This window comes from Triturus cristatus, chromosome 4_1, assembly GCF_964204655.1.
Source record: "Triturus cristatus chromosome 4_1, aTriCri1.1, whole genome shotgun sequence".
NCBI classification, from domain to species: domain Eukaryota; kingdom Metazoa; phylum Chordata; class Amphibia; order Caudata; family Salamandridae; genus Triturus; species Triturus cristatus.
Window position 1 is genome coordinate 237,721,728 of NC_140585.1, and position 27,367 is coordinate 237,749,094.

Consider the following 27,367-nt stretch of genomic DNA (forward strand, 5'->3'; position numbering starts at 1 on the left):
TGGCATTGCTAACCATGGTCAGAAAACAGTAGGTTGTCCTATTGGCTCTACTTTGGCTTGATAGCCCACAGGGCCAGGAATAGGTGCTGGGTTAAAGCGTGAATGGCCCTCTGGGAGAACAGGCATGCTTGGAGTTCGATACAATGTTCTGTAGAAGTCAGAAGCTGAGAGAGTGGCTGCAGAAGAGTAAGCCTCAAAGAAAACAGGACTGGTGTACAGCTCCTCTATTGGGCTCGATATACGTGGACCCCCACCCACTTGTTGGTAGTAATACGAGAGGTGGAGAGCAGGCCTATCTTGAGCAGAAGACAGGTTTTCCTTCCTGTAGCCTGGCCTCCACAAACACCATGAAATAGGAGACCCAAACCCTCATACCTTGCTAACGATCAAATGGATGTGATCTCGCCTTGGTTTTAAGTGAAGGAAGGAATGAATGAGATGCGTATTTGTAGTGCGTGTTGATGTCATCTAGTGTCTAAATTGAGTTCTAATACCAGCATTGTCTCTCCTTGAAAAATGATTTAATCCCCCTGTACCTAAAAATTCAAATATATGAAAGGTAGTTGTTAATGTGTGAAAAGTAATTGTATACTTGAACAGAAAGTGTAAATCTCCACTTGATGTGCCCCATCCTTTTTTGCTTCTTTGATCTTGTATTGTGTCCCAGCTCTCCCATTAATGTGTAGCACCGCAATGCTTTCCAGCAAGGTTTGCAGACCATACTTTAAACGTTCATGCATCAAACCTCATAATCAGTTTACCACCACAGGAACAAGATCCAAGGGTTTCTTCATTCCACCTCAATCAGTTTACAACCCACAGGAACCAGATTTAAGGGTTTCTTCCTCCAGTTTCAATCAGTTTACAAACCATAGGAACACAATCTCTAAAGTGTTCTTCATCCCACCTCCTTATCTGTTTACAAACCATAGGAACACAATATCTTAGACTTTCTTCATTTCACCTCATAATCAGTTTACAAACCATATAAGCCCTAGATCTAAAGGTTTCTTCATCCCGCCTCATAATCAGTTTACAAACAAAAGGAACCAGATCTAAGGGTTTCTTCATCCCGTCTCATAATGAGTTTACAAACCATAGGAACCAGATCTAAGGGTTTCTTAATCCCGCCTCATAATCAGTTTACAAACCATAGGAACACAATCTCTAAGAATTTCTTCACCCCACTTCCTATTCAGTTTACAAAGGATAAGAACAAAATCTAGGGGTTTCTTCAATCCCGCCTCACAATCAGTTTAGAAACCAAAGAGATGCGATCTCTAAAGGCTTTTTTCATCCCAGCTCATACTTAGTTTACAAACCATAGAAACAAGATATAAGGGCTTCTTTATCCCACCTTAATCAGTTTACAAACCACAGGAACAAGACTCCTAAAGGTGTCTTCATTCTACCTTAATACGCTTACAAACTGTAAGAACAAAATCTCCAAGGGTTCTTTGTGCCCATGCAGCGGACGGTGTACCGAGCTACAGGCATCAGAACAACAATTCCCATTAACCTTCCTGGAGCTTGAGAGATGCCATCCCACGACAGTCACAAGAGTAACTTCGCTTTATGTGATGTCACTAACAGGTGCAAGAAACTTTTAAAACTCATATGGAGTCTAAATGACCAGGAATGTCATGGAGATCTCCTACAGTAAAGGATATGCCACTTCTACATGCTCACCTCACCTCACTAGTTAACTGGCGCGGTAAATTATGTCTTGCACAAAGGAAGTGCTTTGCGGTCAGGCTGGTTTAGGGAAACATGAGTGAGATCCCTTATATTAACACAGCCGAGTATCTCAAGCCGACTGTAAATGAACAGAAAGAGGAAAGATCTTGCAGTGGGAGAGATTCTGGCTGGGAATCAGCTCTCTTACAGCACGCGGCGTCCTCTCACACTGGTGGTAAGTGGATTGGGACTGGAAGGGAAGTCGAAGGTCATTTCCCATCATGTCAGTAGTAAGTTAATGCTTCTTTTCCATCCCTTGTGCTTTTAGAGATCTCACTTATACTGTCTGCTGAAGTATTACTAATGCGAGGTGAAATCTATCACACTCCAGGGAAGAAAGCCCAAAGCCACGTGAGGTGCATGGAGGGAACCTGCGTGCTGAGCAGAGGGAGGGAGAGGATGTGATGGGCTGCTGCAGTGCACATTATGGTAGCATGACCGGACTCTGGAATACGCTTGTGAGCACAAATTGTGATCCACCCTGTATACATTCACGCAAAAAGATATCCAGTGTCCAATGCCTGTGATCACCCACACAGCATCCCCCTGACCAAGAGGTCAATATGACACTACAGGAAGTGACATCACATTATAATGCCTTTATCTCCTGATGGTGGATCATTGGGCAGGTTGTCTAAAGTTCGCGTCAGGTTTATTGAGACATGACTAACAAATAGAAACACAAGGAAGACGATAATAGTGAATTCACACATTTCTTGTGAATGCAAATGGATTCAAACTGTTGGGACAGGATTGCTCAATGCACTGTGAAAGGGTGCTTACCCCTGCTGTGAATGCCTCACTGCTTAAGAAACTGTCATCCTCACTTTTCATTTGGCCTTATCATCATGCTAACCTAGCATGTGTGCAGAGGCTTCAACCTGTCCCGAGTAATGCAAACGTCCAAAACCTGTTCTGTGACCTGGATGGTTGCACAAAGAATCCCTCATAGCATTCATAGGACTACTGTTGATGCTCGGGGTGAGACACACAGAGGTGGTTGTAGTGTACCACGTTTTGTGTAACAATACCTTTTGGTTTGTGTCAGGCAGAGGGTAGGCTACTAGCCCTCTCATGTAAGGTGTTGCTGTTTTGTGAACCCAAGATCCTTGAGTTGGCATTCCATGTACATTTCAAGTGTGTGTATGTGCAGTGAGTGGGCAGCACATGTATAGTAATAGGACTCTTGTGAGAATCTGAGTACTGGGATCAGTGGGTGCCACTTTGGATGGCCTCTGGTTTAGCATGGCAGAGGACGGAGGGTGGATACAACTTTCCCAGACAGAGAAAGTGTTTGGAGTTCACTTCTGCGGCTGGAGGTTGGAGACCTGTACATTGTAGGGAAGGCGGAGGGAGACAAGGCTTCCCTTACAAATCCAATGAGGGTCTTGTTATCAAAGGGCTGCTGATTCGTTCTTCCTCTGCACTTCCGTTTGGTAGATGGTAGGGGCGATGGGTGGGGCTGCGGCTTCTGTAGTTCTAGGTGAGGACGTTTTCAGGCAGGGCCTGTCCTTTGGACTGTCCCTGATTACCACTTCAGGAAGTCTAACGACAGCCAAGGGCAGAGCTCTCACACTTCACCATGCCCTTGTTTTGGATGTCACTGCTTGGAGCTGGCATCATTGCTACCTGCTTGAAGCCATCGCCTTGAACAAAGGCTGTGCCCGAGCAACAGCCAGAAAAAGGCATTTGCAAAAGAACCATCCGAATCTTCCACTGAATCTTAGGCAGTGGATACTCACCAACCTCTCATCTAGCAAGGTTATAAAAGTGGGGCCCAAATTAAGCCATTCTGTTCCAGTTGCAAGTTCTTCCTGACCACAGAAGGGAGTGCTCGGCAGATTGCTTGGACTGGTGTGTTACCACGATTGGTGTCTTCATGCCAGCCAACTCCCTAGGTGATGAGATTATCACTTTAAATCTGCTATTTCTGCTGTAAGAGGGGAGGGTTTACCTAGAGCCTAGAAACCTGCCTACCAAGAGAGTAAAGGAGCGTGTCTGGGTCTGCAGGAGGGATATACCATCCAGGAGAACTCCAGCATGTTCAAGGGGTGTGGAATAGCTAGGGAGAGTGAAAGACTTCAAGTGAGCGAAGCCAGGAGTGACCAGTATGTGGAAAGGGTTCCCCGGTCTTCAAAAATGTTTCTTACTGTTTATCGCATCAAGCCTTCCACAAAAATCAACTATCAATTGAATATGGCAGTCCACCATGGCTGAGACTGGTGTGGCCTAAGCTGACCACTCCTTCATCGCCGCGGTCAACGCTGTGATTGGTCCAGAGACCGCAACAGTCGTAGTTCTCAACAAGGTTGAGACTGGCCCGCAGACTATATTTCTGCATCAGAGTCCCATTGGCTCCAGTCCTAGGAAGGCCACAATTGCCAAATACAAGAGTTGCCAACAGGAGCGGACACTCAGAAATGTTCATAGTCTACAAGTTTCCATCAAGGTCTGGTGTCAACGCCACAGGAGCAGGACTGTTGCACACATCTGTCCTGCACCCGTCCGAATGGCAACTCCAAAACACAGGTACCTGTACTGCTTGAGAACCGTGAGAGAACGCGAGACTGAGCAGCAGACTGAGGTCTGCAACATGAGCGAAGACGTTTACAATTAACCATAAGCAGTGAATTGAATGAATTATTGGCTGCATATATGCCTTAGGGGTGATTGAGGGAGCTGCACCTGTGCATGATCCGTGCTGTATCCTAAAGTACACACTAGGGATTAAAGACGATAGCACGGGGGGATACAGAAGGGTGTAGAACCTCAAGGTCAGAAATAGGATTTGAACCTTATGTTAAATTCACCCCAAATGTGATCTGCATTACTAGGTTGTGCTTTGTGATTAAAGAACTTTCTTTCATTCACAAGATAAACACTGTTGGATAATAAGTTATTGCATCTGTTCATTCACTTGAGTTCAGACCTTCTATCCCCAACACTACCCCCCTGAGAAGTATTTGACTGCTCACACCTGCTACCCTGACAGTCAAGTGTGGAAGAAGTGTACTTGGCCCAGTTTGTACAGCCACAGAAGTACAGACCCACGACACCACTGGCGAACAACCTCAACCACCACAGTTGAGGCCCAGTAGCCACTTACTGCCCCGTGGCCCCCGAGAGGGGTTAAACCACAAACATTTCCCTCATCAGGTGTAAGCCTTAAGTTATCTTGATAGGATCTGGAACACTAGTAAGCATTTAAATGTCACCTGCTCCAACTTCTTGGGCTCAAATCTCACATCGTAAAACATATGGGTGGGCGTGTATTCATCATCTGCTGCGGATTCCTAAAATCTTGTATACATCGACTGAGCGATGGATACAAACCTACTTTTCAAGTCACATTCCCATTTGCATGAAAAATAATTGATGTCAGTGAGTGGCTGGGTACACTTAACAGGCATATACAACTGGAAAGAGCATTTGATGTGGACGAGCTGGTTAATGCCAACCACTATTTGTATACACAGGACTTAACAGTCTTCAAACAACAGTTTGAAATCAAAGGCGCACTATTCACTTGCCCAATAAGGTGCAAATAATTTATCTGCACAAGTTCAAAAGAAATATTCACTCGAAAAGTTCAAAAAATTAAAAACGACTAAAGCAACATCAATTAAACAATGTAAAATGGAATTCAATCTGCAATAACTTTCACGACACAGCATGTCATACCATACTAATGCAATCCTTAAATGAAATCATAAACATTGCACCATATGAATTGAATGCACATTACAAAACAGATGTGAAGTGTTCAGAATAACTTCAAAAATGTATATAAATCCAATATTTGAAATCTTCTTTATTTCTTATTCCATATCTTTTCGAAATGAAAAAATGTCTTTGGACAGACCATTTACTTTAATACCTCAGGTACATTGATGACATTTTGATTTTATGGAAAGGCACACAACAGTCTTTGGAAGATGCAATTGTCACTTTGAACGATTGTCATCCACAAATTAAATTCACACATTCCATTAATTCCACGACTATCAACTATCTGGACATCCTCATTGAGAAAAAAGGTACTACTCTTACTACTAGAGTATTCAAAAAGTCAACTGATAGGAATAATGCACTCCATTACAATAGCTTCCATTCACTTGCTCTCAAAAATCATTTACCACTATCTCAATTTATCAGGGTTCGCAGAATCAGTTCGGATGATATTCAGGGAAAATTAGACATTGACACACTGTCTCAACAATATTCGGATAGAGGTTATCCTACACAAGTGCTAAACTTGGCTAAACACAAAGCATACAGCATGGACAGATCGCAGCTCTTGAAAAAATCTACCAAACCTGCATCTAAAAGAGAGGTCTGTGTTTTAAAATACTCCACAGCAGCCACAGCTATTAAACGTTGCATTCTCAAACGGTGGGAGATCATAGAACAAGAGCATGATTTCAAAGAAGTTTTTTGCGATACACCCATTTTTGCATTCTCTAGATCTAAAAACATTAAAGAAATTCTAGGCAAGAAAATCCAACAGTTTGATGACACAACTAAATTGGGCATGAAAAAATGTTATAACTGCGGCCACTGCAGTAACGTGATGGTAGGAGATAAATTCACACAACCACACACAGGCAAACTGATCAAGCTAAAACACACATCCGATTGCAACACCCCTATGGTGATATATGCAATTAAATGTCCCTGTGGACTTGTTTATGTGGGGAGAACTACCAGGAAGATAAAAATAAGGGTGACTGAGCATAAGAGCTCAATTCGCACAGCCAACATGAAATCGTGTTTAGCAGCACATTGGGCTACACACAAACATACTATACCACAATTACGTTTCACTGTTTTAGAGCAGGTACCAGTACTACCACATGTTGATCCCAACAAACGTTTGGCACAAAGAGAGACTTTCTGGATACGTTTTTTAAAATCCTTGAGTCCATGTGTTCTGAATGATAAAATTGAATTTATACATTTTTTGTGAGAACAAGCTTTTTCATTATTATGTGTGCATCATTCATTCATTGAAATTACAATACTCATATTGTATGTTATGCATGGGTCTTTGAAAAATATGCAGAACAGTTATATATCTCCTCTAGATCGTTTTCAGTACATGTTATGCACTCTATCATATCTTTTCGTTGTCATATAGACTTGGGCGTATTGTTTTGCGTTAGGTCTCACACTTTTTGCTGTACATATTTTTGCGTTTATAAATGTAGCCACATTCACACTTGGTCCGTTTTCCTTTGCTTTATGGCATACTGTATTTTCTTGTTTCACGTTTCTTGTAAGTTTTTCGTTGCGGCTATTCCTATTTCGATAGGATTATTAGACAGATCAGGATCTGTACGAGTCCTACCGCTATTTTTATTTTATTTTGAACACGTACTTCGGTTAGTCCCTTCTTTACCTCAGAAGGCTCGCATCCTACTCAAGGCAGTCCTCTCTCTATATTTATGGCGGTTTCACGCACGCATAGGCAAACTTTTGGTTGTAGACAACGGAAGAGTCCGAACACTGGTGATGTGTTAAGATACCACCCTTGAAGGTAATTTAATTTAATTTAGTTTGGCGGCATCAACGCCTTGGCAGTTTAGCCTGTTGAGTTGTTGTTTTTTAAGAAACAGAGCGCAGTGAATGAGTGGCACGTATTAATTGCAACTATTGTTCAAACAGACATTGTTGGTATTCCACATTGCACGTTTCCGTGCGGAAAACACTTTGTTCGAGTACGCTTTTGACCTTCAGTTGCTAAGTAAGTGGGATTCCTTAACGGTGTCCACCTTGGTGATTTCTCATGTTCGGGTTTCAAAAACACGTGCTAAAAACTATCGTTCGCTTGTTTCACCCTATGTAGTATAGAGATTTCTTTTACATGCGGACTACACCTCAACAGCAGCTGTTAAGATACTTATGGAGGTGAGTCCTCTAACGTCACAAACTAGGAATATCACGCATACATGGTGATCTTGCACCAGTTAAGAGGAGTTGGATTTCATTTTGATACGGGCAGCATTCACGAGGTTTAGCTGTTTTTGCACTTCTTTAAATTTTTGCACTCCACCACCACACGGGGTTATCACTGTATCCGATTGGATAGCACATAACTGTCTGCATGGTTTCCAAATGCTCTTTTCTGTTATTGTGATTTATTTAACATAAATTGGCTGGCAATCAGAACCGGATTTTAAGCCTTATATTGTTATACGTTTGCTAATCCTGACTTTGTAATGCTTTGAATTACATTTGTAAAAATTGTTTGACCGATTGTATTTGGGAAATGTATTATACACATTGTACATATATTTTCACAGCATTCCCCTGACGAAGGTTTTCAAACCGAAATGCATTGGGACGCCATGATGTTGATTTGAGAAAAAATTTTCATTTCGAAAAGATATGGAATAAGAAAATAAAGAAGATTTCAAATATTGGATGTATATACATTTTTGAAGTTATTCTGAACACTTCACATCTGTTTTGTAATGTGCATTCAATTCATATGGTGCAATGTTTATGATTTCATTTAAGGATTGCATTAGTATGGTATGACACGCTGTGTCGTGAAAGTTATTGAAGATTGAATTCCATTTTGCATTGTTTAATTGATGTTGCTTTAGTCGTTTTGAATTTTTTGAACTTTTCGAATGAATATTTCTTTTGAACTTGTGCAGATAAATTATTTGCACCTTATTGGGCAAGTGAATAGTGCGCCTTTGATTTCAAACTGTTGTTTGAAGACTGTTTGGTACTTTTTTAAGCCTGGTTGGGGTTTATCAGGTTTCACAAAGGCAGCACCTTTTTATAATCTGAGATAAATATTGATTTACTTTTCTATAAATCACATAAATCATTTGATACATTTTGGAGTGCAGGTTGTCACTTCTCATTTTTGTTATACACAGGACTTGCCATCATCAGTGTTGGCTCTTTTGTAGACCATGTCCTGTAATAGCCTAAAACAGACTACAGCTTTATCGCCTACAACTAACTTATTGAACCTACAAATACACTTGCCCCAAGCCCATAAACTACACATGAACCTATTATTTGCCTGGTTCCAGTTTAGTTCTGTCTATAATAACCAGTAACATACCTATTAGAAGAAAGTATTCTCAGCTATGTTTAGAGAGTTCAAAGGCAAAAAAAACATCAAGTATGTTATCGCCGGTTTGAAGAGAATTTGAATCTAAAAGATGTCTGTGATTGGTGGTACAGAGCTGGTCCTAAAAACAACATGAATTTCTGCCCACACATCATACGTATCACACCACAGCGTGTCTCTGACAGTGCCAACCGAGGAGGCTGGTACCTATGCAGTTCTTGCAGCAGCCACTGCAGACTGATGAAACCAGACAGAGGCACAGCCCAGTTTTTTTTTTGTTGCCTTGAACAGTGATGGTCAAATCGTTGGTCACAGGGTTTCTGGGAGTGGAGCACCGCCTGTTTATGAGGTCTGCAGCGCTGCTATCTTGATTTTTGTAAATAGCTTGGGATTATGTGACACTGGCACCTCGCGCAGCTTTCATGAATTGGCTCATGTCACGGAGATCTGAAAGGTGCTCTCGTTTATTGCAAAAAGTGCAAACAACCATCACTTAACAATTACAATTTACAATTAAAAATCAGTGGTCAGTGTGTTTAAATCACACCAGTGACAAAGCAGTCCACGTGCCTGGCGAACACCACCACACAGGCAACAACCACTACTTCTAGCTACGTCTAAATGTCTCCCTGGATTCCTGGCTCCACACAAGGGTTCGGTTTTAAAATACAGGCCTTAATACTCCTTCTCACCCCGTCCCTAATCTCTCGGATGTGGCAAGGATTAGGAAACGGCACACAAAAATAAAGCGATTATCCCTCCAATCTAACATTTTTGGTCCAGGGGAGAGCAGAGATTAGCAAAGCATGAACGAACATACTAGAATGCATCATTATGAGATAAGTGGCAATCACCAAACTTGTTTGTATATTGTCTGACATGATTTTTGTGTCCGAAATATTGTTTACAAAACTATTATCCCACTCGGTGTAGATTTTCTATTATTAACTCTAGTGAAGCATTATTTTTGTAGTCAATGTTTATATATGATATGATATTTAGGTCTGGCAGCATTTTAAGATATTCTTCTAACACCGCGCCCTCAAATTAGAGCAGCCAAAAAGGGGTTATTTAATGAGGGGGAAATTCAGTTATCTCTAGATAAAATTTAGAGCTACAAATTGTGGGATTCTGCTGTGTCTTCCGCCTAGTTATGGATCTGTTGTACTTGCCATATAGACTTCATTTTTTTTATTTTTGTTTTATATAGCGTGAACTAGACCCGAGACATCGGGTATCAGAGCGCTTTACATGAGCACCAGTTTTGTTACAGATGGACACATTCATTTTTGTTAGGCACGGGGAGATTACGTGATATGCCCAAAATCACAGGATGTTGTTCGTCGTTGCCGAGACTCGAACCCGGTTCCCCAGCTTCGAGGTCGACTGCTCTAGCCATAAAGTTACATCCTCTACCGCATAACTTATAGTTTTTAAACAAAAAAAAAGTTGCTAGCTCTCCAAACCTAACAAATGTGCACAACAGACTGCCACAGATGTTGTGCAGCGGCTGGCTCTATGCAAATGGTCCCCTTTCAGTTGCTGACTGATATATTTAGGTGTGAAAATTGCACTACTAGGGTGTGACATTTGCTCAATCCGTTTTAACATGTAAAAAATGTCAAAATAAAAAAGTGATACTGCCACTAAATTTGCCGCAGTAAACCACATAATTTGCCTTTGCTTGCGGTATCATTTGGTCAACTGCAGCATAATTTGGCCCTCCTGTTACCTAGTTCCAGTGGTCCTGGTAATAATACTCTGCAAAACATTCATTATTGTTATTAGGAATATGCTCGCTGAAACTACTAAGCGTTTAATAAGCTTTTTTTTCAGCGGCCTCAGTTGAAAGAAAAATCAACAACACCGTTTGACAACCTATTGTGACATGGATAGTGAGTACCTTCACATGAGCTAAGCAACCGCAGAAAATGCTGCTTCGTTTACTTTCAGATTGGTAAGTGGCCAACCATTACATGAGTCAGCATGGTCCAAAGAAGGCCTTAACTGTCAGTTAATGCTTTTTTTCCTGAGTCAGCTAATGCACTAGATCAACATGAACACTCTATGCACTCATATATAAGAGCTGCTCATGGACTCAGTGGTTAATTTGTAAAAAAAAAAAAAAAGGAGTGCAGAGGCTCTTGTCAGGAGGAAGCTTGCTCCAGACCATTTCTCCTGTTAGCCTGCCTAAAATAGAACCAACTACTGACCATGAAAGTGGGGAGAGGATGTGGTATAATGGCCAGAGTTGACGACATCGGCACTGGGGAACCAGGTTAGAATCTCGGCATCGGGTCAACATCCTATGATTCTAGGCAAATCGCTTAATCTCCCCGTGCCTACCCTAAATGAATGTAATTACTTTCATATTTGACTATACCAATTCAGCACTAATCCTTTATGGGTTTCAGAGTAGCATGCTACTCGCCGAAAAAGCGCTTCAACACCCCATCAGAGGTAACAAGTGCTATATAAATGCAAACCTTTTTCCCTCTTCTATCCCTCCACTATCTTTCTGAATCCAAATAACTGACTAACATATCCACCACTCAAATTACTTTCATATTTCACTATACGAATTCAACACTATCCTTTATGGGTTTCGGAGTAGTGTGCCACTCGCCGAAAAAGCTCTTTGATGCCGCGTCAGGGGTAGTAAGCGCTATATAAATGCAATTACAATACAATGTGTCCTTAACGGGTGCTCATGAAAAGTGCCGGTGTTGATGACTAAGTGCCAGTGCTGAGCACCGTCTCAAATTTAGCACTGCTCATGTCGCTGTGCGCTGGTTTAGCAGTTGGGTGTCCAGTACACAGGGCTACTCTGCTTTAGAGACATTACAGTGCTCAGGTAGTAAATCAACACCTTCTCTGATTGGTGTAGTTTATGGCAGGTAAAGCAGGACCTACCTGGAGCGTAGAACAGCTCTGAATGCTCAAAGAAACGCCAGCAACCTGCATCGCATTGTTATTTATATTCATGCTGTAAACAATCGTCAGTGGGTAAATCACACCGCAGGCTGACAGCAGTGCCAGGGTAGGCCTGGTACATTAAGTATCTGAGTACACCAAGTGCTGACGGAGGGAAATGCAGAGCACAGGCAGTGATGGGTCCCTGCCGCATGCTTCCTGGCAGAAGATGAGAAGAGATGCACAAAGCAGAGGTCTCCCAGGTAAGATTTCATCTGGAGCACAGAGCTTAGCTGAAGGGCTTTAAGCAGCACTCCCTCTGGAGCACCCAAGACCCAGGCAAAGCAGTGCTTTTTGAAGGACCCGCCGCCCTCTGGGAGAGAAGATGTCAAAAGGCTCTTCCCGCCTTCCAGATCCTGCGGCTATGCAGCCTCACCTTCCCTTTTGCACAATTTTGGCAACATTCTTTCAACAAACATTCCCGCTATACCTCAAGCTGACCACATCTGTGCCTGGACATCGCTTCCACGTACAAATGTGTCTGAGGAGGTGATCGAGGTTTCCCCAGTGCAAGGTCGTTCAGTATGGAGTAGCAAGGCCATGCCACCCCCAAATGCCTTCAGAAAAAAAACTCAGTAACTCCCCAAGTGACTAACTATCCTGGTGGTGGGGGGGGGGCTGGCAGCCCCAACGTGGTGTGGGCTCTTCCCATCTCCTGCCTGCAAGGAACATATCACCTGTGTCCCTGGTGACTACAAAGGCTCGCATGTAACTTTTTTTACTCCTTAGATCTTTGTTTTACGTGTGTACCAACGCCACTTCCTCTACTGAGCACACCCACCGTCAGCGGCAGCTGTTACATAATTGCGGATAAAATGGAAGCCAAGATCCAGTACTGACCCTTAGGCCAAATTCTGAAGGTTGCCTTTGGCTAATTCTTTGACCCAACAGTTGTGTAACTGGGCCTTGGAGGTCATGGATGCTGACCACACGGACTAGGATTTAAAAAGACTAGAGCCATTCACCAGAGAGCACATCTTGGGTGTTGATGGGTGCCCTGATGCGACTGAAGCGACAAGAATTGGGCCACCGAGAGGCGGCCTGACTGGGTCCACGTCTGCATCAGCTCTCTTCGTAGTTTCATTCCAGTACCCCTGTATATCCATGCCTTGTCCTAGCTCAGGCCACTGTTTTTATAATGCCTCTGTCTTGCCCCTTTTTGGGCCCCACCTTACGTGTTACAATCCTCGTATTTAACCATCCCGCCATGCTAGTTTTTAGGTCTGGAATCAGCCAAAGAGCTTTTGATTTTGCTAAAATGATACACTTACTATATTACTTATAGGGGTTTCCAGTGAACCTTCTTCAAGCATTGGTCTTTGTGGTGTCATTCACATTTTTCTTTCTCCCACTACAGCATGAGGCAGTGGGTCAGCTGCAGCGGCGTAGCTAGGGGGGGGCGGTGGGGGCGGACCGCCCCAGGCGGCACTATTTAGGAGGCGGCGGCCGCGCGGCACTGGTGGCCCGTTGCGACGGCCTTTATAATTTATTTGGGGACACTCACTGACACTACTGTAAGTGTCCCCATATAAATAATAAAGTCCGCCGCAACGGAAAAGGGCGTGAGGCTTAACGGAGGGGAGAAAAGCAACCTGTGCGCGACTAGGGGAGGAAGTGACAATTTTGAGAAGAATCCAGGGCATTTGGAAAACGCACACGAGCGCCAGGGGTTAAGGGTCGCGCGATAATGGATTAGTGAGCACGGACTGCTCAAAAGCAAGCGCGATAAACTCAGTTTGGGTGTGACAGAGCTCGTGGTGCAACTTTGAAAATGGGCCTGCTGGATGGGTATGGGACAGTAAACTCATGGGGGGGGGGGGGGGGGGGGGTGAACAGTGCTCACTGGTTCGGACAGGCTGAATAAAACTGTGACTGTGGAAGAGGGCTCGAAACCAGTCTGGGACGGCAGAAACGGTGCAGTGCGACCTGGCGACGAAGCTGCTGTACAAAACCGGTTGATGGAGAAGTGCGCCACCACACTCGCTGTAATGATGCACAGCTCTGGCGGATGGGCTGGCACAGTCGTGTCTGCACACTTCTGGCTGGTTTGGAGCTGCACACTACCCCCTGCTGGGGATGTTGGTCAATACTGTCTGAATGCATGATGTTGTCTCATAAGCAGGGACATGGCTACCATTTGGTGCAGCAGGTTCAGTGGCACCTGGGCCATTTAAACCATAACAATGCCGTATTTCACGAACCCCAATAGTTAAAGAGGCCATGTCCCTTGCTTTTACCAGGGCCCAGGAAATCCTTGCTACGCTACTGCTCATAAGAGAAGGGCACCATACTCAATGCTGAGGAAGCTGCACAGTTCGAACTGAAAGGGGTTTGACAGAGACTGCTACACTGTACTAGCAAACCCTCTCGGGGCCATTGTCAGCCAGTACCTCTCTTCTGGCACTTTTCAAGCTGACTTCGATCTAAACATCCTTAAGGTACAAGTCTTCGACAAGATAGACCCATCCAACCATAGACAATACCTTGTAGGCCTTTCTTACGTACTCATCGGAAGATCAGACATCGCACAGCTCTTCACCTTTCTGGGAGAACATAGTGTTATTTAGCATTTGGTGGACTGGGTACTTACTCGTTGTCTGCAAATCTCTCAGTTTGCCTTCTGTATTCAGTCAGCCAAATAGTCATGCTTCCAACTGCTGAGCTTCTGCTGGCTCCACCAACCGAGGCTCAGCCAAATAAAACCTTTGACTAGCCACCAAAGTGACCGCAAGCAGAAGGTCAGAGTGCAGAAGACTGTACTCCTTTATTTACGGTGGGCGTTCCAAAATAGTTTTTTCCTGTTTGGGACCTTCTTGGAAAGCTTGTCAGGGATTTCACCTCACAGTGACCTTTTAATATTGTTTTTCAAAAACAATCTCCCACTTTGCAAGTTTGTTTTTGAAAAACAAAAAACTTTGCTTTGCGGGCACACCGGCCATAGCTATGTACTATAGCGCCAAGATACCCGTTGGGTGATAGTCGCGCTCTACTAATATCGCATACAATACAATACAATACAACGGGCCACCAGTGCCGCGCTGAGTGCGTGCAGCCCCATTTTTTGAAGTGCACGGACGCAACTGCTGCCTGCAGCGCACGCACAACCACCTAGCGTGTGGTCGGGCACGCGCCGCGACCGAGGTGACATCAGAGGCCCTCTGAATTTCGGGGGAACAGGGGAAATCATCAACAGAGAGAAAGGATGACTCTGTCTCAGGGTCATCCGGGGAGCAGACTGTAGTTACACCATCAAACTTTCCACCGCATTAGCTTACGCGCTCACCGCGCTTCGTGGGGGGGGGGATACAAATAGTGCTCACGGACTCAAGCCATCTTTTCATGATTTCTAAGAAAGGAGTCGGAGAAAAGCCTTCTCAATCACCAGGAAAGTGGAGGTATGTATTATTCCTAGAAGTGGCACGGGGGAGCAATTATTTTGTTTTGGGGTACATAGCCGGAAGGGGGGTGCACAGAGGTTATACATGTTGTTTGCATTACTGGACCAATAAGGTTTACTCATCCTATCTCTTCCTCTTTTCCTCTTTTGCACCCACCCCTCCCCCCAGTTTCCCTCGTCCAGATCTTTCACTCACGGCTGCAAGGCTGCGGTGATTTGTGGAAAATCTCAGTCAGTCCTAACTTCATTTCAGGTCAATTGGTTGTTCGTAGGTTTTGGGACACACATACTGGGGGTAAGCAAAGTATTTTTTACCCTGACAAAGTTTCTGATTTTTTCAACTCAGATTTTTTTTGTACATTGTTAGGTTATGCACATTGTTTTGCAAGTTAATGTACCTATACCTAACCCAGCTAAGCCAAAAAAAGTGCGACTAAATTCTCCCTCCAAGGGTACTTTTTGAGTACATTTTCTATGCACAGCGTCATTAAACAACAAAAGAAAGTATAGGTCCTCGATTTATTGTGGCTGTACTTTTGGTGGTAATACCAAATGTGGTACATTTCACTACCACAGTGTGCAATATTTACCAGGTGCGGTTTTACCTACCTATCTTGAGGTTTGACAGTCAGAGTGAGTTACAACATATAGCATTGGTGTTAGTACACATATTAACTGAATATTTTTCTTTTTTTCCTATTTTCTTTTATTTTTGGAGATTTCTTGTTGCAAAAAGCCCAGAAACACAATTCATTATGTGGTAATTACTGCAAAGCTTGGGTTCTCAATTTAGGTGGAAACCTACATTTAAGCTTGAATCAGGATTTCCATGACAATCAGAATTGGGCACTGTTTTCTGCAATGACATTTTGCCAAAAAATTCAGTCTCTGGAATGAGCTTTTAATCAAAGGCATGCCTCCTGGGGATTGTGAAAATAAAGGCCTCTGTGGCTGCATCACTCAGAGACATTACCCAAGGAAACCTAACACACCTGGTGGCTATTCAATTTGCTAAAAAAACAACCAGGCTCATAATATGTGCTAGGAGAAGGAAACAGGTCTGTTCATATTACAGTATATTATCATCATGGTTTTCGGATCCCAGTTGCACTTCCGTACATTGCAAGCCGCACAGAAGGCCAAACAATTGACCCAAAACACAGCAAAAAAAGTTAGATCTTCACTTGCAGTAGTACCACAAACAAGGGCAGATTTACCACTTTTGGGAATACAGAAACATTCTCAGTGTTATGACTTGAAAGTTGTGCCTGGTGAACGTTTCCAGGTATCCTACGGTGAACATCATGTTACATGTTTGCGAGGCTCCCATTTCCCAAATCATAATTCTACACCATGTACAATTACGCACTGTGGAAATGCAGCAAGCATGTTGAAATTAGGCCTGGGCAGAATTATTAATTCCGCGAGTGGAATTGGAAGAATTTGGTAATTTCGAGTTAGTCTTGTAACGTGGAATTACTTATAAATGGCATCGCTCCACCGGCAGAATTAATCTGCAGTAAATTCTAAAGAGTGAGCAGTCCATCTAAGTTTAAAAATCACTACAGATGAAAGTTTAATCTGCAGTGTTTTAAAACATTTTTTATTTAGAGTGACTGCTCTCTCTTGAGGCCCTGTTTAGAAACCACTGCAGAGCATACCCCACAGCGCCCTTACATACTCTGCAGTAATTACTGTAGATTATGTAAGGGCAGCAAGGGGTATGCACTGCAAAGTGATATGCAGTGGTTTCTAAAGTTTAGTATGTCGTTACATACTCTGCAGTAATCACTGCAGAGTATGTATGGGTGGCGAGTGGTGTTTGGCCGCGCTATTTTGTTATTGCATAATGCATCCGTTTTTGGATGCAAGGGTGCATTTTGCACTAAAAAATAGCACCAAATGTCCACTCTGCCCAGTCGTGGAATTTCGTGGAATCTCACAGAATTTTTATGTAATTCCACAGAATTCCGCAGAATCAAATTGTGCCAATTCCACCCATCCCTAGTTGAAATTAACTTTGTGAATTGAGGTTGTAGGCTGCTAATGAAAAATATTTTAGGTTCTGTCATTATCCAAGTGTAACTTTCTCTCAAATGTTCCCTTTGCTCATGACAGGCCCAGGCAATCTGGAAGCAATTGTCACAGTAGGTAAACCTGGCAATCAGTGATCTCAAAAGATTTTTCTTTATGTTTGTTTCAATTAGAATTTTTCATTGAACTTGGCATCCCCTTAATTTGTCACCTCAAGTGGCTGCTAGCTGTCTCTGTGGAAAGGCCATCCGTAATTTGGGAGAATTTAGAATAAAATTACCTTCTGGCCCTGAGAGGTATGTATGTGCAAATGTATTTGGTAACTGTATAGTGCAAATCTAACCAAAAGGCAGTGGAGGACTATGAAGGCTCAAAATAAAAATACAACGAGCAAGTGATTAGAGAGGTAGCGGGGTTCTGGGTGCAGAAGTGCACTGTCACTCTCTTGTGATGTAATGTTCTTTAAAGAGGATTGTGTTAGACGATTTCCTAAACTAGAGCATGAGTGGGTCTTTCCTGATGGAAATGGCGATGTTGTTCAAAATCCTGGATACATAGATGAAGGCTTGTTGCCTTGTTTTCTTGTTTTTCATACTCCTTTGCATCCGTTTTGGTGGTGTCTGACTGAGTATATGCATAGCGCCAGCAGAGATGGCGAACTATGCAAGGGTGCTGGCTACCACAGCTTGGTAAATGATGCAGCGGGTTTTGAAGATGGTGCAGGCTGACATGGAGTTCCATCAGGATGAGGGAGTGATGTGAACAGAATTCTTCCGGCCCTGGATGAGGCATTATGCTGCATGTAGGATGCCCTTAAAGGGGTGCAGTTGGCAGTCTGGGAGGCCACGGAGCAGGGCATAGGTACCATCCTGGTGCAAGCATGTGAGAGCTCGAACAGCAGTTCCAGGTTGAATCCAAGTGGCTTGGAGATGGGTAGAATTTGGGATTTGAAGCCATCAAGGTTCATATCACTGTGCAAGATTTTCGCTGCTTGTTTCTTGCTGTTCTTGGCAAATAAAAGGAATTCAGTCTTGGTGGGTTGAGCAAGAGGCAAGGTTTGAACATCCAAAAATGAAGCCAGTTAATTGGGGGGACCATGATATTTGGTCATTTAATGTCAGCTGTAGATGATGGATCCCCGAACAGTGTCATGTATGTGCATGTTTGCATTGTGCTGAGGGGATTACCAGGTATTCGTTCACGCAGCTCTCTGATGGATGTCACATGCGTTTTTTCTGAGTCCCCAGATATATCATGCAGTCTGTGTTTGCTCCTTTGTACTGCCAGTCACCGGTGTATTCAACTGTGTAGCCTTGGACCGTGTCATGTATGTGCATGTAACTTGCATGATCGAGGTAACTATTAGCGGCGATACTGCGTGTCTCTCGGACCTCTTTCAAGTGCTTACCATCCTTTTTCTCAGCCACCCTCTCCCCCCAGGGGCGGCAATCTGAGGGATAGCCCCGGGCGCCACAAGCTCTAGCTACGCCTCTGGTCAGCTGGTTTCAGTATGTATGTATTGGTTTTACATAGCACAAACCTAGCTATGAAGTAATAAAGCCCTGTATATTACGTCAGGGGTTGAGAGGCAATTTTAAAGATTGTGTACATGGGCATTACACAATAAACTTTACACACATTACATTTCACATTTTCAGGCAGAGGGAGATTAAGTGAGTTGAATCACAGGATGCTGAGCCAAGTGCAGACACCAGGTTCCAAAAGTGGCAGCTCTAACCGCTAGGCCACGTTTTTGCCCTCACTAGCTAACTTCATTGTGAGAAGTTGGCACATCATTACAACACAGTTCCTTTCTTTGCAAGGGATTAATATGGTAGTGTGTGCTTTATGGACTGAAAAATGTTTTTTTGCTCTTAGACAATTTTATCTTTTTTAGATTGTTGACGAATAGACAGCTTTCAAAATAAAAGTTCTACAAAAGTCATGACAAACAAACAGTGTCAATGCCAAATGTTGGTAGCCAGCGCCAGACATATTGACTTTGCCACTGCCTGTTTCCAGTCTTCATACCTCTTTTCAGCAAAAGTGCACTCATGGTAAATGCATAAATTATATTGAAAGCTTGACCAGCTGCCCTTATGCACAGCTACGCCCCCACGCTGGGCTGCGGTAAACGCATCCCAAACTGCTGGTGCACCTGTGCCTCCATATTGTGTCATGCGTGCCTTTTTTTTGAGAAAGAGAGTTTTATATAGCACGAACTGGACCCGAGACATCGGGTATCACAGCGCTTTATATGAGCACCAGTTTCATTACAGAAGGACACATTCACTTTTGTTAGGCACGGGGAGATTAAGTGATTTGCCCAGAATCACAGGATATTGAGCGTTGTTGCCTAGACTCGAACCCGGTTTCCCAGCTTCGAGGTCGACAGCTCTAGCCATAAGGCTACATCCTCTCCCCAAGCTTTGAGTTCATCTCTGTAGTGTGGGTATTACGCATGTGCAGTTCAAGCTTAGCCTGAAGTATTCAAAGCCTGAGGTCACCATATGAAGAGAGCCTTCACAGATCTGAGAACAGCTGGAGGATACCTGTTATTTCTCACACAAGACATGCTCAAGGAGCCCTTTACCCGTACATGAGCAAATAATGAATCTTATTTCAAATGTGGCAAAAAGACGAAGATTGGAGAAAGGCACGGTGACAACATTGTTCTGGTGATATTCGTTTCCTTGTAAACAAATGGTGTTCTATCCAATGGAAAGCCATCTCACTGTTGTGTAAGCCTGCTTTAATCTGCTCCTCACTCCACACTGCCTCTTAAGCTGTGAATTTGTTCCAGACTGGCCTTTCCCTTAACACAGGACCCTCCTCTTCAAACACAGGGATCTTTGCTCACAAGATCTATGTGCATCTCGCAAGAGATACATCCTTCTCTTGCATTTGAAGTTCTACTAGTCATACTTGACACCCTACACAACAATCATACCATTTATGGAAAAACACAACTCCATATATAGAACATGCCTCTTTCAATCACACTTGCGGTTGTGGTGGCCAGCGTCCACCTAGTCTTACCTTCAAAGCTCCCAGCAAACAAGTAAATCCAAGTGACAGCCGGAACAAAGAGTAGGGTGAGTGAGGCAGCCAGGAACTTCCTTCTCCCCCTGCAGATCCCCAGCATCCTCTCAGAGTGGCGGGTCCGGTTCTAGGCAGGTAGCATGGCGGAAGCCTCCGCCCGCATGTCACCACCTGCACGACAAGGACAAAGAGACATCACTTAGGAGGATCTGTGCGGAGCCTCGATGCCAACACTCACAATAAGCAGAAGAACTATATCCCAATACGAACATCAAGTAGGCCATTGTGCATGTTACGACCAAACTTCGATTGAACTACTGAATATCAAGGCTAAGAATATGGAGATACATGGATATCATGCACAAAATATTGAAGGCAAAGAATGTGGAAAGCTAAGTGCATATAGAGCAATTATAGATTCAGCATTCCTAACTCCACATCTAGGTACCCGTACCTTGACGATATATATCAAGGAACATATATGTGGAGTTGGGTATAGAAAATCTATAGTTACTTTTCGACATTTTGGATTCACCATTTTGTCTTCGAAATTTATATACCTTAATATTCCAGCTTCGATATTCCAGGAACACACCCCAAACTTGTGCCATTTGTGTAGCTTTCAAATTTGGGGGGCATCCTTTTCACATGCTTTTAGGATTTCTCATTTACTAGTCATGTGTCCTCCACATGTAATCTGTACACTTGCTGTTATGCGAAATCTGTATTGCATTATTTATGTATGTACTGTATCTAACTCAAACGTGTCCTATATATTTTATATCCCGTAGCTATCTCAAATAGCGTCGTACATAACGTTATTATGAGTTTGTTTTTTTACTCCACATGGAACACATTGCACTCGATGACTTGCCAACTCTGTAAAGCGCCATATACACTTATACCATAGCTTCCTCAAAACTCTATCACCTGTATATCCTGATGTCTACTGTATATTTTGTTTTTAGGTCGAACCTGGGCAGCGCATGTGCAGCTCTGCGAGGCATGCTGTATTCAGATAGGGACTTGAAGCTCAGCTCACTCTCCATCCATATTTTTCATTGGCTTGTATCATTGTCCACTGTAAACTGTGGCTGTTCATTGGTCAATAGGCTTAGTAGCCCCTCCTTGTCTCATTTTGTAACCTCCTATTGCGACATCCCCTGTTACGTGTGTTGTTACTCGGTAGGCTTTAATTACTGCCTCCGAGCATTATTTTCTCAAATTGCTTTATCCTGCCTGCTGTTGCAGGAAGGACACATTCTCTCCTAAGGCTTTTAAAAAAAATATATAAGCACAGGTGCTGGCATTGGCAAAGCAATGGGTCTCGCATTAGCAAGAGTTTAAGCTATTGTCATTTACAAAGCCAATAGCTCAAACTCTCGTAAATGCGAGACCTATTGCATTGCAAATGCATGTTCATACTGTCACTATGTATCTATACTTACAAATGTAGCTCATGCGGTTGTGGATGTGCAAATGTTGTGAAGCGCTCTACTACCTTCGGGTCAAGTTTACGCTATACAAAACTCAATAATTAAATAAATGTGTGTCTGGCATAATTGTGCTCGGGCAACCCAATGGTGGTACATTATTGCAAATGAACACATTAGACAGAACTATGCACATACATCTCAGAGGTACCATATAAGTAGTGAACACAGAGTACACAACAATACCTCAAGGTGCAAAAACGATTTACCACTGAAGAACACAAGAAAGAATAAACGCAACACTCTCCCACCGTTCCACAGTTAGCCCGTTTAAAGGGATACAATGAACCCCACCAACACATCACACACGAAGTTCCCTCCGGCACATATTTCAAGCTGAGTCCCCCAGTGGCACAGACCTTAATCACTATAGGTTTCTGGCTATAGACACCAAACAGTACTAACCGAATGAACAAAAATACGACGAAAACTCCCGCAAGAAAGTAACTTCTGAATCCCACCCAACCTACTGATGACGCAGCTCAAACAACCAGAAATGAGATTCTGGCGTGTGAAGGGATGCTCGAAGCCAGGCAGGCACCAAACCTTACTAACCAAACCACTATCAAATCCAAAACGACTGAACAGCCACAGAGAAGTAGTCTGTGAAACACCCAACCTACGAGGATGCACTAATGGTAGAACCCATGATATATAAATGACTATCATCTCAGGGGCCATTTAAAAGCCCCACATTGTGCTCTAGTTACCAATTCAGGAAGGGACTCAAACCTGTCTTTTCAACAGAAGCAGCTAATAAAAGCGACCTCCACTCCAGTAGAGACCGCCGGACAGATATAGTGCTTGCAGGCAGCTGTGCTCGGGCAGCACGTTTAATATTATACATTAATTCTGACACCGTGAATCAGACTCCAAAGCTCAGCCACACATTTTATTAGCTTCATTAAAAGAGCTATGACATGTATTATTTTAAATTCTATTTCGGAATGGATGTCACGCAGATGCAGTCAGAGCCGGAGGTGGCTGTTGAGCTTATAGGGGTAGAGGCGAGGAAGGGGGCTCATAAACACCGCTTTGCGGTGTGGGGTAGTTTGGTGGGAGGCACAGAAGAGCCAGAGAGTGGGTTAAACACTGGTGGGAGGCACGTGAGGGACACACAGGAAGCGATGATGCCAGGAGAAGGTGTGCGTGTGAGCAGGGTGGACCGGAGCGACATATATTACATCCCTGAGACCAGGCCTTTAAGTGGGATGAAAAAACTGGGGGGGAGTCTCTCAAAGGGGCGTGGCCAATGTATTAAAGGGCCTGGCTTAAAACACGTAAACTAAAAATCTGCGCTTAGCATAGTGTGCCGCCCGACTTGTATTTTGCTGTTTCTGTCATTGCATCCAGATAGATATAGGATACAGGTAACACTACCACTTCAACCAGACCCCCCAGGATATTGCGGCATGAATTAGCAAATTTAGCGGCACAAATATGGAAATTTAGCGGCACAAATATGGAAATTTAGCGGCATTTTTGCGGCACTTTATTTTACTCATAATCATCCATTTTCAGCTTTAAAACAATAGAAACTGTTTTAGCAGAGTATTCCACTTTGAAGTAAGCAACCTGGGGTATGAAACAGAGGACGCAGCCCACAGATGAAGGCTGCAACCAGTGGCGGTTTCTCTGTGTGGGCGTCGGGGCTCCGCCCCAGGTAATTTCCCAGTTAATTAATTTAACAAGTTTCCTTTGATTTAAAAAATAAATAAATACCAGTACGTTTCTTTTTTATTAAGAAAATAAAAAAACGCAAAGAAAAAGAACACATCGCCGCAAACTTTAACATGGGGCACTGTCGTCAGTCTGCTGCCTCCCACTGTCAATACCCCCGCGCTGCACCACCTGCTATGTCTTTGCCGGCTGAGAACCTCACAGCCCTGAAGGCTGTGACGCCATCAGCAGGCAAAGACATAGCCTGGAGGCCCAGTCTCCACCCCCTGATGGCGTGGAGATTAAGTTAGCCCCGGGCGTTTTTTACACAAGCCCGGGATTGCTAACATCTCCACGTCAATCAGAGAGTGGAGGAGACAGGAGAGTGTGAGATTCACCCCCACCCCCTCCCAACTCGTCACAGGGCGTGGTGAGAAGTGAACCACCTGTCCCTGTGACGAGTGGATAGGACCCTCTGCGCAGACTCGGAGTAGTTCTTCCCGCGCATGTAGCAGCAGCCGCCATTTTCGGGACGGACTGTGTCGTGTCAGGAGCGGTGGAGACTGACTAGTGAGTCAAGGTCGGGGCCTTTGAAAAAAGAAAGCGGACCGGTCGTGCTCTGTAGCAGCAGCCAGCCTAGTCCACCATCCATCCATTTGGTTGCACTTGCAGGAGGTTGCTGTCAGGAGGACCGAGAGTGAGACGTGTGTGAACTCGGGCAGGTAGGGCCTACCGGACCGTTCTCTAGACTCCCATATGTGGACGCCATGGCTCGTGCTAATGACATCAGAGATTAATCTAAGCCTACCCTAGGGGAGCAGGGCGGAAGAACCAGCACAGAGCATACGAATCACCACGGGGTATGAGAAGGAGACTGTGAGCGATGCTAGCACGCTGCATTACAGAGACATTTATGAGGCCTTCCTTCCCGCGCGAAACGTAATTAAATACAGCTGCGAGGTTTCGCTAGCATGGAATCCAGCCTAATTGAGGGTTCTCACTGGTAACCTACAGTAACATTCTATACATTTTTGTTTAGGGAGTATTTTAACGTTTGTATGAGGCATATTATGTTACATTTGTTTCCAGGAATTTAGACATAAGTATGTTGTGAGCAGTAACATATTGTATTTCACAAGTAGCCCGTTTGTGTGCATGTTTGCTTTTCAACCCTCCTCCTTCGCTTGAGTGTCTGTTTTTTGGTCGCGTTCCGTTGGAAGCCTCTGCTAGGTAATCTTTTTAAGTCTGGCAAAACAAGTCGGTTTCTATGGGTGAGCCTAGGGGCATTGTCGTTATCGGTATGAAGTGACTTGGCGGCTGCCTTGACTCCTAAAGCAAATTGATACATCTAGATGTGACATCGTTTCGAATTCAACTAGGAGTCCTACAAGAGTAACATAAAACAGAGCCGGACTCAGACAGAAAATTGGGCGGGGCACCAAAAACAAAGTAGTCCTTTCTAGCGAATCCGATATCTAAAAAAAAAGTAGTCCACATTTGCAACTGAAGCCAGTTTTGAACTTGTAGCTGTATATGTGTTTTTCCAAGATATCTGTAATTGCATTCACATGTGCTTGCTGCAGGCAATGTTTGTGGTATTACCAAATAACAATTCAGCCACAAGACTATTAAAACAGGCAACCCACAAACAGCCAATGAAACGGCCAGCCCATCTGGCGCTGACAGAGTTCGCTATAGGCCAGTCCGACTGTGACATACAATGAAACCCACACTGGAACTTTTAGATGCATCAAAACCTTTTACAATCAGGTTTTAAATCCATTCATGCTGTGGTAGGAATGTACATCTGTGTTTGGGTCCCATAGCCTTCACAAACGTTCTTGAAATAATTGTTTTACAAGATATTGCAATCCAAAGCAACTTGAATTGAAGTCTGTTTAGTAGAGATGGCCCATTTCTGTTCATTACACATTGTTTTAGACCACTGTCTGCGGTGAGCATGAGCATTGATTCACTAAAATGTCTGGGGTAACGGAAGTGATATCATATACCCTTTGACCCTAATGATGTCAAAGGAAGTGACAACACAGGACCTTTGACTCTGAATCTTCCTAGGGAGTGATGTCACATGACATTAATCCTGATGACATCACATTAATTAACATTTCTGAAATTCCAAAATATTTGCATGATTAATGTAACAACACACCACAAACAAATGTCTGTTTTGACTGTCATCTATATAAAGGTGTGGACATGATATGTCAAGAGAGCAGGCACCTGAATTGTAGTAATCAGGTGGGTGTTTCTCTCCTTTTGAGAAACATTGGAAAAAATGGGCACTAATAGTGAATTTTAAAGCACAATTTTCACATAATTTTAAACTTTCTCCCATAGTAGCCTGTGAAATTAAATTTTAGAAATGTATGCTATTTCATTGTTGTGCCTGTTTTAAGACCACTTATTGCACACCTACATGATTTTCGATGAGTTTCCATTTTGTGAACCTGTGCTGTAAATACAAACCTTTTTTCCTCGTCATCTACCCTTCTGCGTGCAATCATTCCACTTGGTCAGTAGGCAGATCCAACCTATTTATGCAACATTGTTAAAATTAATTGTGGTTTATTGCAATTTAGAATGGTTTATTCATGAGGCCTTGGAACTGATGATAGTTTTAGGGGAGGCAGTGGCCTGTTTCTGTTAAGCACAATGGCTTCCGAAAGTCTTGAAAATCCACCATTTGGCTGCTAATTTTTCAAAATTTTCTCGGGGGGGGGGGAACCCCCCCGAACCCTCCGTAGGTGGTTCGGGCTCGCTCGCTGCGCTCGCTCGCGCGCCATTCGACACCAAAAATTTTCAGCCCCACCACTTTAAAATCTCACCAGCCGCCACTGGCTGCAACCCCTTGGAAATGCAATCCTCCATTTGCGTAGCCCATTCTTGTAATCGGCACACCGAGTGAGAGAGGGAGACATTTGAAAGACTGTATCCCGCTTCCTGGACCTTTCAGGACAGGGGCAGGAGTCCGTGTCAATAAAGAGGGCGTGCTCTTTGAGTTCTTCAGGTCGCAGTACAGATTCTGGACATTGGCTTTACCATGGCCAGGTCTAAGCCTCTGCATGTGGGTAATCAGGGACAGCAAAAACTCTGTATACCAGTCTGGATGTGGGGACTTTGGGTGGGACTCAGTTGATGGATGCCCTTTAGTTGGAAGAGGGAAACCTAGGCACCCAGTGAATGGCTTTAAATATCATTACTGAGCCCTTTGCTGAGGAAAGCGCCAAGAAGATGGTTGAAGGGCACTGCAGTAACCAAGCTAGATGTAATGCCATCGACTACCATTGTTCCCCAGCGTATTTATAGCACAGACCAGCAAATGATGGTAACACAGCCCACACTTACCATTACTGCACCCCAGTGCCTGAAGCTTAGCAGGTGGCAGCAGCAATAGATGGAAGAAGAAAGCGTGAGTGAGTGAACGGCTCATGCTCTACACCACCTCCTAAATCAGCAGCTGAATGCCAAGGCAGCCCCAGCTCAGTGGCATACCCCTCCAAATGGTAAAGTTGGGCCTGCACAGCTGGGGCACGTCTTCAGTTACGAGGAAGTTCATGGTGTAGTTGCACTAGGGTTTGAAAGAAGATTTTGCCTCACTCTGGACTGAGCTCCGTCAAGACTCTGAACGAGGTGAAGAAAGACATCCAGCCCTTAGGTGAAAGAGTCTCATCTTGAGGAGTCTACGATAATATGTCAAGGGAACAGAGTTTTTTTTAAGGCAAGAGGAGAACAGTGTTCACATTAGATACGTTCCCCAGGGTGCCGAAGACAGCAATATGATCAACAACTGTTTTGGAGGATACTTGGAGCAAGCAGAATGGAACAGATAGAGCTGGGCAGGGCCATTCTGGAGGGCAAGTCTAGGACACCCGTACCAGGGTGTGCCATTTCCAGTTTAATGAAATAATCCTGTTAGCA

General features: G+C 43.8%; 1 protein-coding gene across 2 annotated transcripts in view; it reads right to left on the minus strand.

Moving 5' to 3' along the window:
- LARGE1 (LARGE xylosyl- and glucuronyltransferase 1) overlaps window positions 1–27,367 on the minus strand; it is a 998,660-nt gene that overhangs the window by 711,089 nt on the left and 260,204 nt on the right. For both annotated transcript variants that reach the window (XM_085651963.1, XM_085651962.1), the window contains exon 2: window positions 20,274–20,447. In XM_085651963.1, the coding sequence (XP_085508089.1) occupies window positions 20,274–20,379 (106 nt within the window). In that variant the 5' untranslated portion in view covers window positions 20,380–20,447. The remainder of the gene's footprint in view (window positions 1–20,273; window positions 20,448–27,367) is intronic.